This window comes from Rhinoderma darwinii, chromosome 10 (genome assembly GCF_050947455.1).
Source record: "Rhinoderma darwinii isolate aRhiDar2 chromosome 10, aRhiDar2.hap1, whole genome shotgun sequence".
Lineage (NCBI taxonomy): Eukaryota > Metazoa > Chordata > Amphibia > Anura > Rhinodermatidae > Rhinoderma > Rhinoderma darwinii.
In genome coordinates this window covers 81237115-81250806 of record NC_134696.1, presented here as the reverse complement: position 1 = coordinate 81250806, position 13692 = coordinate 81237115, and the positions used below count along the sequence as shown (strand labels likewise).

At 42.5% G+C, this 13692-nt stretch overlaps 1 protein-coding gene across 9 annotated transcripts in view; it reads right to left on the bottom strand.

Annotated features, from left to right (window-relative positions):
* Positions 1 to 13692, bottom strand: part of ARHGEF12 (Rho guanine nucleotide exchange factor 12) — a 162495-nt gene that overhangs the window by 117509 nt on the left and 31294 nt on the right. For all 9 annotated transcript variants that reach the window (XM_075840099.1, XM_075840101.1, XM_075840104.1 and 6 more), the window contains 2 exons: positions 6223 to 6246; positions 5038 to 5144 (listed from right to left, as the gene is read on the bottom strand). In XM_075840099.1, the coding sequence (XP_075696214.1) occupies positions 5038 to 5144; positions 6223 to 6246 (131 nt within the window). Of the gene's footprint in view, positions 1 to 5037; positions 5145 to 6222; positions 6247 to 13692 lie in introns of those variants that run through there.

The following is a 13692-nucleotide window of genomic DNA, read 5'->3' as shown; positions in this document are numbered from 1 at the left end:
TCACCTTATCAAGGCGGTGAATCTCATCCTTCACCTATACATGTTTACTGCCCTTATTGACCGGCTGAGAGCCATTACACAGGAGCAGAAAGCTGTATCTTATCGTCCCACTGAAGTGACAAGGGTAGGAAGCCTCAAGGGAAGAAGAGAGAGAGAGAGGGTCCCCCGCTCCTGCATCTGGCGCTTCATCGTATTATAAGGATTGAGTCTAATGTAAGAAATGTAACCACCATTTTGCAACTTTTTGTTCCATTTTTTTTTGGAACCAAGTTGACATAAAAAAAAAAGACATTTTGCCATAGTTTTTTATCTTATTTTGTACGGTATTTTCCTTGAGGGATCAACAATATGTTTTGTTTTATAGTTCAGGCCGATACGAACGCGACAATACCCATTACGCATAGTTGTCTTTTTTACAATTATAAAAGGACTTGCTCAGGGAAACATGGCAAATCTTCTTTTTATTACTTAAAGAGGCTCTGTCACCAGATTTTGCAACCCCTATCTGCTATTGCATGTGATCGGCGCTGCAATGTAGATAAGAGTAACGTTTGTTTTTTTTCCAAAAAAGAGCATTTTTGGCCAAGTTATGAGCATTTTTATATTTATGCATATGAGGCTTTCTTATGTACAACTGGGCGTGTTTAAAGTTAAGTCCAACTGGGCGTGTATTGTGTAATTGTCATAACTTGGCCAAAAATGCTCGTTTAAAAAAAAACAAAAAAAACTTTACTGTAATCTACATTGCAGCGCCTATCTGCTGCAATACGAGATAGGGGTTTGAAAATCTGGTGACAGAGCCTCTTTAAAACTTTTATTTCGATTTCTTCAACATTTTTTTTACACTTCTTTGGGGACTTGAAGACCTGATCTTCTGATCCGCTGTACTATACACTACATTACTTATGTAGTGCAGTGTATTGTAACTGTCATTTTTCAACTGACGGTTAGTCTATTTATTAGGTCCTGCCTTAGGCTTCCGTACATGGCAGAACAGGAGGCCATTGTTAGGCTTCCTGGTTGCAATAGCAACCATCGGCACCCCGCCGATGAGGCACAAAGAGAGCCCCCTCCCTCTGTTTCAACCACTTAAATGCAGCGTTCGCTATTGACCGCAGCATTTAAGGAGTTAAAAGGCGACGATCAGAGTTAACTGATCGCCGCCGTTGCAGCGAGATGTCGGCTGTATATTACAGCCAGCACCCGCCACGTATGGTGCAGACACAGCTCGTGCCCGCTTCATCCTCAGGGCGTAAAAGTACTTCCATTTGCATTAAGGCACAGTCAAAATGGGAGGGAAGGGGTTGAGGAGGGAATGACCTGGTGTAAAACCATAATCTCCCTGTGTGCTTCTTTACCATTACATATCTGCTGGGCTCAACGATTGGGGTACAGGACGGACAGCGATAGGGCGAGTGTTAACATAATCTACAATTTTAGTGTAAAATACACCTAAATAACATTCTAGATTCTTGTTACATGTTCTACGTGAAAACGTGTCCTGCTGCTGGAAACCGCAACAAATCAGTTGTGGGGAAACCTGGCAGTATGTGTTCAATATCCCTGCAGCGCCACCACATGGCGAACTAAGCATTACCCAGCACCCATTCAAAACGATATGTTGCCTGTGTAATACAGGCCCTCCAGTGTGAGACGTTCTTTGTAACCACTCTCCTCTCTGTTCAAGAGATGAGGATCCTAAACAAAGGACCCCCCTCTATTAACTCAGAATTCCCGAATAGGTTTTCTAAACTAGACAACCTCCTTCGCTCCCCTTGTCAAGTGAAGAGAAGTTAACAGGACCTCTGTAGGGAACCTTACATTTTAACACACCATTGCGCGGAGTCCACCATAGTGGAACAAATGAAACTTAATATAAACTGAAAAAATATTTAGCAAATGCAAAACTTTAACCACCTTCCCAGTTGATCCCATATTTTTTGTAAGATTTAGGAGTAAACAAGTCTAGAACAGGTTTTAAATAGAAACAGTTCCTATTGTATTTAACACCGTAACCACAATTGCAGGACAACCGTATCCTGCATGTAAATTGCAGGAAAAAGTATAGCTATTTTTTGCATTGCGGGAATGTTGAAGAATCATTACCGCTGTGTGTGAATACACCCTGTAAGGGCTACATGGGATTACATAATACCTCCCCTCCCCTCTTATAATTGTGTGAACTTCGCAAAATTATCCGAAATAAAATTGGCTTTGGCTCGCTCCATACCTTTTACGGAATTTTTTTGCGTAGTGTACAGCATACAGAGGTCATGTGACTGCATACTCAATGGTATAAACACTACATTTCCTACAATGCATGACAGCCAAAGCACACACTGTACAAGTAAGCAGAAACTGGCAGATTGACATAATTGATACACAAGACCGTTAACGAATTAGGAGCCCGGATATGTAGTTGGATATAAAATGCCCTGGACAAGAATGGACATTTAAAGGGGAGGATGAAAAAATAAATAAAAAATATGCTGAACTTTGTGGAGACAATATCTCACACACTTGGACCTCACCACACAAGTGGATTTGAGAAAAGCTTATTTTTGTGGAAGGAGCGACTCTAACATAATATACCCATAAAATCACCCTAGTAGGGTCTGCAGCAATCGGAGAGATCATCTTCTAATATATTACGCCTCATGCACACAACCGTAGAATTTGTCCGTAATTACTGACCAATTCCCTTCTATTGACCACGGACACCTGCCCATATATTTGCGGGAAGGTGTCCAGGCCGTAGAAAGCCTCTACAACAGAGGACATGTCCTATCTTTTACTTTTTACGGACCATGAGCCCATACTTTGTATGGGAGCACAGGCCGAAAATGCGGGTGTCTGTCCGCAGCCGCCAGCGGCCTTCCGTGCCCGTAATCTCAGATCATGATTACGGGCACGGCCGTGTGCAGGAGTCCTTAGGGAATTGCATTATGAGCATTTCTAGAATACTGTATAAATCTATTATTGGAATCAAAGAGAAGATTTGGATTATAGGTAGAGCAGCCATCTAAGACAGCAGTAGTAAATCTGCCCCACTATCTCACTGCACAAGTTCTGGTAAAATCGGGGGTCACGGGTCTCCAGAAAACTAAGGCCTAATGCATACAACGGTATCTTTTTGTCCATGTGCATTACGCAATTTTGCGGATGGGACCCGGACCCATTCATTTCTATGGCCCCATGCACAGGCTCTGTGTGGGGGCCGCAAAAACTCAGGACAAGTAATTTTACGGTCAGTATGTGCCGCACCGACTTGCCCATCGTGCATGGCCGACCCTGCAGAGAGAAACGTATCGGAGTAATTTGACAGATGTAAAAACAATTCTTCACCATTAATGAGATTTCCCAGTTTCACAACTTGTTTTAGATATAAGCAATTGGTATAGATGTTTTGCAGTTTCGTCCAGCACTGACCTTTGCCAACTCTGCTCAGGCACGGGGCTAAACCTGAAAGTTTTCATATTATTCTACAAAAGTCTATGTTTAGTAACTTGTCTGAACTTTCTAGAGCTGAACCTCAGGGTGTTCTACCGGAACGCTGGATTTTATTTGTTTTTTTAAGTCTTAGACACAAGACATTTTTTTATACCTATTTTTCCTTCCATTAAGATGAACTGAAAAGAAATTGAATGTCCACTTTTTAACACTATGTCGTTTTTAGGTCCAGAACTCGAAGGTCATTTATTTTATATATCTTTATAGCTGTCGGAGCTCAGTTTTATTGAGCTTCAAATGGATTTTGCAATAAGTGAAATTTCTAAATCCACAGAATGCCCTCAAATCCGCATAATTTTTTTTGCAGAATGTATATGGGATTTAGTGTATCCTTATCAAATGCATTGTACTGTACTTCAGCTGCAGATTTTCAGAGCATATTGTGCACTGCAAAGTGGCAACTAATCTCAGGAGTGCAAATGCAGCCTAAAGGCCCTAATACACGGGCCAATGATCAGGCTAGCGGGCGTAAACAGGACAACGATCAGCCAATGCACAAGCAAACATCGTTCAGCGGCTGATCTGCTCTTTTATGCAACATTAAAAATCATAGTTATCGGCAGCACATCTCCCTGTGTAAACAAGATGTGGTGCAAACATGATGAAAATGCATAGGGACGTACAATAGGAGTAACGATCGCTCGTCTCCATACATAAGCAATCATTGCTTCTTGTGAACTCTCGTTGATCGGTGCTTGTTTACACGGGCCGTGTAATTGGACCTTTAGGGTGTATGAAGGACTCCCTCACTGATACAAACTGTTCAAAATTAAAGCTAATAATAAAGACTTGAACATTTAAAGGGGTTTTCTGGGAGTGGTGTTTTTTTTCTAAAAATAGTAAAGTCGCTAAAAAAAGAATAAATAAAATAAAAATAACATTGACCTGTTCAATCTCCAACCAATCCAGTGCCACGCACCAATGGCCCCGCCCATCATTATTCAGCAGGGATGACGTACCATTCATGCTCTTGACTGCTGTAGCCAATCACTGGCCTTAGAAGTCTTGTGCAGTTCATGCCAGCATCACCGTTGAGGCTCGTGCATGAACGGCTCGTCATGGCTGCAGGAAAGTCAAAGACTTTTTTTTTTTTTTTTTAATTAACTTTCCTGCCCTAAGCAAAAATATGTTTAAATCCCAGACAACCACTTCCTCATTGTGTTTTAAACATTAATGGAAGTGTCACAATACCACCACTGATTTCAGGAGACGTAATCCACTGATTTCATAATCACATACTGGTGAAATAGCCGACTACAATTGGGGGTATATACAGTTGCATTACCGCCATTCCAATGAATCGCCGCCCACATAATATATGAATGGGCCAGGTCTGCAAGAACAGCTGTTTGCAGCCTCTGGCTAACAGAGGTAGGTCCTTAGCCAGGGATCCCCTCAATGACCTTAATAGAATGGACAAATGGACTGGGGGTTGTCGTAACAAGATGACCCCTTTAGGGACACTGACCAGATTAACTCAATCACAGTACAACTTCGCAATAAAGTGCTAGGCAATACAAGTCCTACCTGTAGGGTCAAAATCATGAGATGTGCTGTCATGGGATGAGCCGACGCTCCGCTCAACCTTCTGCTTCCTGTCAGTCGATATGTCACTGCTCAGAATGCTCCCATGCCTGGAAAAATACCCACAATGTTAACATAAAACACAACACAGGACGTGGATACAATGACCGCTGGTTGTACACTCTGCATTGTGTGAATCCTGACTTAAAGGGGTTATCCCAGAAGCATGGACTTTCACATATCCACAGAATAGCTGATCATTTTCTCATCGCTGGGGGCCCCATGGCTTGGATCCCACCGATTGTGAGAACGACGGTCCCAAACCCCCTGTTCCGAGCATGCGCACTGCGGCTCCATTTAAAGTCCATCGGAATGACTACAGTGCCATCTAAGACATTTAATGGAACAGCGGGTGCATGCTTGATCGCCGCTCCATTCAAGCTCTTCCTTATATTCAATAGTCAGTCTTCTATAGCTTTATCTACAGCAATGCAAATTGTCATGATCCAAGCTTTTATAAAGAGGGCTACACTGTGACAGCTCATGTCAGAACAATGGTAGGCTGCTGCCCATGTGGGGCATCTAGTCCATTGCTTAAAGTTGTTCCATGTGCAACATTACAGAACATTACATCTACTCTGTCTTTACTCCGCTGTAACGCGATATCCATCGACAGACCATAGATAGTCTATTGGTGTTGGTCCTATTCAAAATATTTAAATGGAGCAGGATGTAGTCTTGAATAGCTATAAAGCCATAGATTGGAGTCTACTAATGGTGTGTTCACATCAGCGTCTTTCCATTGAGGGGTTCCGTCTGAGCTTTCCGTCGGGGGAACCCCTCAATGGAAAGGCAACGGAATGGAACGGTGACAAACGGAAACCATTAGCAAAGTATCCGTCACCATTGAGATCAATGGTGATGCAATCGGAAGCTATGGTTTCCGCTTGCCTTTTGGTTGAGGGGTTCCCCCGACGGAAAGCTCCAAAGGAACCCTTCAACGGAAAGACGACGCTGAGGAGAACAGGCCCTAATATTAACAAAAAAAATAATTCCGTCCAAAGATCAAACAAAATCAAATAAAGAAAAAGGGCAAGAAACTAAAAAAATACGCCAATGCAAGAAAAGCATATAAAAGAAATTAAAGAATTCTATATGAAAAATATATTAGGTAGCAAATTGACTTACCTGGTTGGTTTTCTTCCATGAAACCTGAAAACATAAATGATATGATTTAGAGAAATTGCTAAAAGACGATTTATTATCAGAATGATCTACATGCTGTAAAGTATATAACAAAAATTTAGAAACAAGCAATAAAGCAATCATACTGTACAAGTACTGGAGTAAGACAGAGGACCTGAACAGAAGATCTTACACTCTGCTTATATTTCCCGCTCCGCGTAATATAGAGAAGAGTAATGTATGAACCGTATACTGCAGTACTGCCACCAGTTATACTTCTCCTACAATGTCAGCCTGCATCATTATCTCGCCTACAGTTTGTTTAAGCAGTAATGGAAATCTCCTGAATGCCGCGGTTATTATGGCGGCAAATCCATTGCAAAACATGCACTGGATTTTACCATTTGCACATCAAGGGGAAAAATGCACAGAAAAAATCCAGAATAAATCCGGGATACATAAGGCATGCTGCAGATTTGTAAATCCACAGCACGCAAAGATTTTTTTTTAAATCCAACATGTCTCATCCTTCTTTCACCAAATACTGCAGGCGGGGGAAAGCCAGGAGCACACCATACACATTAGATAGTCAATCAATCAGTAGCGCTACAAGATGTCTAGGGTGTAGCCCTTGCCTTGGCCACGAATCTGAACACCACGCAACCGTTGGGGTGGTCCCCAGAAGATCCTTTTTTGTTGCCACAGGACCATTTATACCAGGAGATGGTACGCAGCCCCCATCCACAGCTTGTGGCACATCATTCATACGGTTACAGCTACCTGCGGGCCTCCCTCAGAGCAGGAATCAATCTTCAGCTCTTCACCCATGCTTTTTTTTTCTTTTAGCAGGGATGGTAGGACAGTTTTTAAACTACTTATTTCTCACCAGACTACACAGACCAGGCAGAACAGCTCTGTATCTGTTACTCAAACAGGTCAAGATGCAGAGAGGTCTTCAAGTTGAAAACTGCCTTCTGCAATAAGAACAATACAAATACTGTCATTTACACTGGTCCCGGATTGGAGATGAATGAGACCAACTTAGGACTCCAGTATACTACGCTGTCCTCATCCTGTTCCCTACAGCAACATCTGGGCTCATTGCCAGATGAAGGGCAGTTTCTCTCTAGCCAGTGAAAGGGGATGACGTCTGCATTTCCTGTCTCTACGCAGGGACCCTAAGATCCGAGTTGTGTACAGGACTGGCCTCCGTCCATCACATAATCACTGTGTGACTTACTCTCTTCATCAATGACTGTGTATAAGCCGGTGACATGTTACCTGGTGCCTTCAAATATTAGGTGGCTTAAAAGGCCAGTTCAGTGATCTGGTATAGGTATATTGTGTTTTCCATCAGTGGCATCGCAGAGTATTTGCACATCTTAATAGCATTGGTTACATATGTTGAAAAACTTAATTCTGACAACACTGAACTCTCCTTTATCACGATTCTATCACTTTCTTGTTGCAGCCAGTGCCTGCTAATCCGGAGGTCATATCCTCATCATTCTATAGCAGACCGGTACCAGCACAATGAACACCCCAACCCATTTCTTTTAAGAACTTACAATCAACTTTTGCCCACTTTCTAAAACCAAACTGCTGCCAGTAAAACGTCAATAATAGCACGGCTGTAATACCACATCTAGGCCTTATAACATTGTATAATAAAAGCGGTCTCTAAGCTGAGCTTTGTACATGAGAAAATTGTTAAACAAAAAACACTCAGAGGAACAATGTTATATGGCCCAAATGCCCACGTTGTTGGACCACCGAGATCAAAGATTAGAAAACTTTTAGGCTACGTTCACACTGCGGGTCCCGCTGCAGAATTATCCCTGCCTTCAGTAGGAAGATTCTTACTCCCATTCACTTCAATGGGAGGTGTGGGCAGAGTCCACCTGAAGATCGGGCAGAAGGCTTCTTTTGTCCGCTAATGAATGGGAGGCAGAATTTTGCGGAGGAATCTGCCTTCCACCACAAAAATTCCTCCGTGTGAACATAGCATTAGGCTGCAAATTTTCTCTCCCGATTTGTGGACGTAAAATCTGCAATGTAATACAGTTCCAGCCATGTGGATAAAATATGAACAAATCTCATCCACATGCTGCAGAATTCTTCTGCGCAGAAATTGACCTGAGGTGGGGATTTGAAAATCCGCAGCAGAAAATCAATTTCTGCTGTGTATTTCCATGCGTATTTCATTCATTTCGATGTAGAGAGGTAAAATCCATAGTAAGTCTAGAGAAAAATCTGCATGTTACGCAGGTAAAATTGCAGCAGATTTTTCCATTCTACAGCATGTGGATGAGATTTGTTCATATTTTATCCACATGGCTGGAACTGTATGTTCATTTAATGATGTAATATAAGGGCACATTCACACCGGGCAGAAATAGAGGGCACAGGTAAGTACATGAGTTTTTCCCCCTCCTAATTATGGCTTTCTAAAACCAGTAACGTGACCACGATATGTTTTTTTAAATCCCCAGCGTGTCAATTGTATTTGCGTAATCGCTGCTTATTTGTTAGTTTTTCCCCATTGAATTCAATGGGGAGGTAAAACCTGCAACACCTAAATGTTGCGGTTTTTGCGGCATAAAAAAATAAAAATATATCTTATACCTACCCAGGATTTTGTGTTTCTCCGTCCTGTAGTTGTATAATTACCATCCATGTACAGAGGCGGCGACCAAAGGTAAGGGGGATGACACATTTAAAGCTAGATCGATGTCATAACTTACACAAAGAATAGAAATTTGACATCACTACGTGTGGGAGAATTAGGTGAATAATTGAAATATTGTTCATTGTATTTTTCCCTAAAAAGGACCTACAAAATTGATATCCGCACCAATTTTTAATTATAAGAAAGAAATAATATCAGTAGGATACCCTAATAAAGTTATGCTAGTGTGTACAATTAGACCCACTAAACAGACCCCCCAAAGAGCCAAAACAAGAAACAAAAAATGTTGGGGTAGACTAAGGGTCCTTTTACACCAATATGGGCCGTAACAATGAGCGCCGATCAACGAGACAGTTTGGTGATCGGCCCTCGTTTGCTCCTTTCACAAGGAGCTATGATCAGTAATGTATGTGGTCGAGCGATCGTTACTACGGGGAATACCAAGGTGGACGAGCGATTGTTTATACAGGGAGATGTGCTGCTGACAACCATATTATTATCTGCTGCATAAACAATACGATCAGCCAATGAACAAGCGCTTGTTGTTCATCGGCTGATCGCTGCTCTGTTTACAAAGGGCAATGATCGGGAACGATGGAGCATATGAGCCCTTGTTTGATCGATCAATGGTCCAACTAAAAGGTCATTGAGGATGCTTTTACACAGCCCGATAAAGCAAGTAAAAACAAGTGCATATGAACGAGACAGCTAGTAGATCAGCGCTCGTTTGCTCGGCTACGTTTAGGAACGAGCGATCTTTAAGATAGCTCGTCCCCATACATTTCCATTACGTTGGCAGCAAATCTCCCTGTTTACACAGGGAGATGTGCTGCCAACTTGGGACCATTTTATTGGTTTGTGTAAATGAGCAGATCATACACAAGGCATTAGAAACAGAAAAACTGTTCACATTTAGGCTGGATTCACACGAGCGTGTGCGTTTTGTGCACGCAAAAAACGCAGCGTTTTGCCTGCGCAAAAGGCACTTAACAGCTCCATGTGTCAGCTCTGTATGATGCGCGGCTGCGTGGTTTTCGCGCAGCCGACCATCATTATGACACTCCATTTGGATGCTTGTAAACAGAAAAGAACGTGGTGCTTTTCTGTATTCATTCATCCTTTTCACTGCTTTTGCGCGAATCACGCTTGTCCAACGGAAGTGCTTCCATGTGACATGCATGGATTTCACACACCCATTGACTTCAATGGGTGTGTGATGCGCGAAAAACGCTCAAAGAACGCACATGTCGCACATGCGCGTTGCACGGACGTATATCACGTTCGTCTGAATAAGCCTTAGGCTATGTTCACACGGGGTATTTTGCCGAGTTTTTTGACGCGGAAACCGCGTCGCAAAACTCGGCAAAAACGGCCCGAGAACGCCTCCCATTGATTTCAATGGAAGCCGTCGGTGTCTTTTTCCCGCGAGCAGTAAAACTGCCTCGCGGGAAAAAGAAGCGACATGCCCTATATTCGGGCGCTTCCGCCTCTGACCTCCCATTGACTTCAATGGGAGGCAGGAGAAAGCGTATTTCTCGCTGTTTTATGCCCGCGGCGCTCAATGGCCGCGGGCGAAAAACGGCGCGATAATTGCCGCGAAAATCGGCGTGCAGGGAGAGGAATATCTGCCTCAAAGTTCCAAACGGAATTTTGAGGCAGATATTCCTCCCCCAAAATACTCCGTGTGAACATAGCCTAAGAGTGCAGCATTCTAAAAGTAACATTTTGCTCTGGTTAAGTATAATATAAACAATTCTTTATTTTAACCCCTTAACGACAAGCTAGTTCCAGCATCGTGATGGATATATTCGTTGCTCATATCTCGTGGGTTCTGCCACTGTACCCACGAGATCAGCGGCAGGAGCGTGGCTGTTATACAGTCTGGCTCCTGCCGCAATTGATGAGCACTTAGATTCCGGCAGTTTAACCCCTTAGATGCCGCGGTCAATAGCTACCGTGGCATTTAAGGTGTTTGATAGAGGGAGGGAGTTCCCTTTGTGACCCGATCAGCACACCCGCGACGCACCGATCGGCTTCCTAACAAAGGTCCCCAGGTCTGGCGTCAGTAATTGCCTATTAGCTTTACACCGACATGAAATAATGCTAAGTATACCAAAGCATTATATCTGCGATCAGATCGCACTGTGAAATCCCTAGTGGGACTAGGAAAAAAAAAGTTAAATACAGTTAACGTTTATGAAAAAAATATGAAAAAAAAATAATTACAGTAAAAATAATAGTGTAAAAAAATTAAAAAAAATACACATATATGGTATTACCACCAAATTGATGAAACAGCCAGTTGAGCGGCTTACAAAACCCCCCACAAAAAAAAACCCGCAAAATTCCTTTTTTTTCCACCAAGCCCCCCTAAATCAAATAAATCCCATGTATCCCAAATCAGTACCTATTTTTTTTTTATAAAAGGCTTTTCATGCAAACGTAGTAAAACATTAAAAAAACCTATACATAGTTTAGTATTGCCACAATCGTACTGACCCATAGAAAAAAAGAGAATAATATGTTACTTAGGCCGCATAGTGAATGGCGTAAATTTAAAACGCGAAAGACAATGCTGGTTTTTTCCATTTCCTCCCCAAAAAAAAAAGGCCATAAAAGTTTGTCAATCTACCATGTGCACCCAAAAATGGTGCAATTAAAAAATAAAACTCGGCCTGCAAAAAAATAGGCCCTTATACGGCAACGTCGACGGAAAAATTAAAAAAAGTTACGACTGTGCGACGATGAACCAAAGAAATAGTGCTTGGTCACGCGTGATTTTTATTTATTTCCTTTTTACTTGGCAGACAGGCTTTCTAACCAAGTGTGGCCTCTTAACTGCAGCAGTGTAATGGCAACAGCACAGAATTTTTTTCTCTTCGTGTCGGAGAAGGGTGTGTACCTGTTTTGTAAACCGTCCAAAAATATTTATCTGCAATTGCGATAATACCAGGTACTCGTTTCCACAGCAGCCCACACTAGTTGGTATGGAACCTTCTCACAATACAATGTGGGATTTTCCCATATTCTGAGACTAATATTTTAAGCGTGCTGGATTAGCAAGGTCATGGTTTGCAGTGTCGGCAGAATCCCAGGTAGGATGAGAGCGAAGCTCTAAATATATTAAACAAAACCACAATCCGAATTAGAAGCCGACCAAGCCCATTTTCACCGGGAATATTTGCTGACGTCATTAGCACAACATGACATTCCTTACCTCTCATGATTATATTTTCCACAATCACAGTCATCATCCCACCGCTACATGGTCTACAAAATCTAAAGTGCATTATAGAATACCCCCAAAGCTCTGACAATAAAGATCTGAATCACAAAACGGAGGGATCCCAATCATGTTGCATGAATGCAGGTGGATCCTGCGTCCACTGACTGATGTCTGGTCCTTTATTCTGGCAGGTGTCGGCAGTGGTAGTCCCCCTCTCCTTATGACTCAGGGCTGGGCAATTATAACCTAAATCAAAATCACAATTAAACATGTATCCTCAATTATGATTAACGAACAATTATTTAGGCTTACACCCCTTTTGGTATGCCACGAGTCATATTTGCATGCTACACCATTGAATTAATATTTATCCCCTGAGCCTGCTGTCTACTACTGTATATAATATACCCCCTGACACTTCCCCACACAGTATAGTGCACCCCACACAGTATAATCCCCCATAGCTGCCCCCACACATTATAATGCCCCGATAATCTGCCTCTACACAGTATAATGTCCCCATAGCTGCCCCCACACAGTAGAATGCCCCTCATAACTGTCAGCACAGTATACCTCCCATAACTGCCCTCCACAGAGTATAATGCACCCATAACTGTCCTCCACAGTATAATGCCCCCCATACCTGCCCTCCACAAAGTAGAATGCCCCCCATACCTGCCCTCCACACAGTAGAATGCCCCCCATAACTGCCCTCCACAAAGTAGAATGCCCCCCATACAGTAGAATGCCCCCCATACCTGCCCTCCACACAGTAGAATGCCCCCATACCTGCCCTCCACACAGTAGAATGCCCCCCATAACTGCCCTCCACACAGTAGAATGCCCCCCATACAGTAGAATGCCCCCCATACCTGCCCTCCACACAGTAGAATGCCCCCATACCTGCCCTCCACACAGTAGAATGCCCCCCATAACTGCCCTCCACACAGTAGAATGCCCCCCATAACTGCCCTCCACACAGTAGAATGCCCCCCATAACTGCCCTCCACACAGTAGAATGCCCCTCATAACTGCCCTCCACACAGTAGAATGCCCCCCATAACTGTCTCTACATAGTATAATGCCTCTATAACCGACTTCCACGAAGTATAAAGCCCCATAACTGCCCCCATATATGCACCCCACACATCGGACTGGATGATTTAGCCAAAAAATAAAATCTAGATTTTTTTCAACACTTTGGGCGATTTTCGATTTGAATCTTGATTTTCTTATTTTTTTTTCTGTTTATTTAACAGGAATACCAAGAGATAAGTTATTTATATAATTAAAATTAAATTAACATATTACTAGAATTTTTGTACGTAACTTTACAACTTTTAAACTCTGCAAATACTTTATTTTATCGTAAATACAATTGGGAAAATGTCTATCTAATTGATTATAACTTATGTGTTCCCCGGCAGGGAACAGATTAACAGAATCTGTAAACAATAAAGGATGGATTTCATTTGTCAGGGTAGATGGTGACCCAGTGCCCACATATAGTGACCAAGTGCCCACATATAGTGAGTGCCCACATAGTGCCACCCCCCAA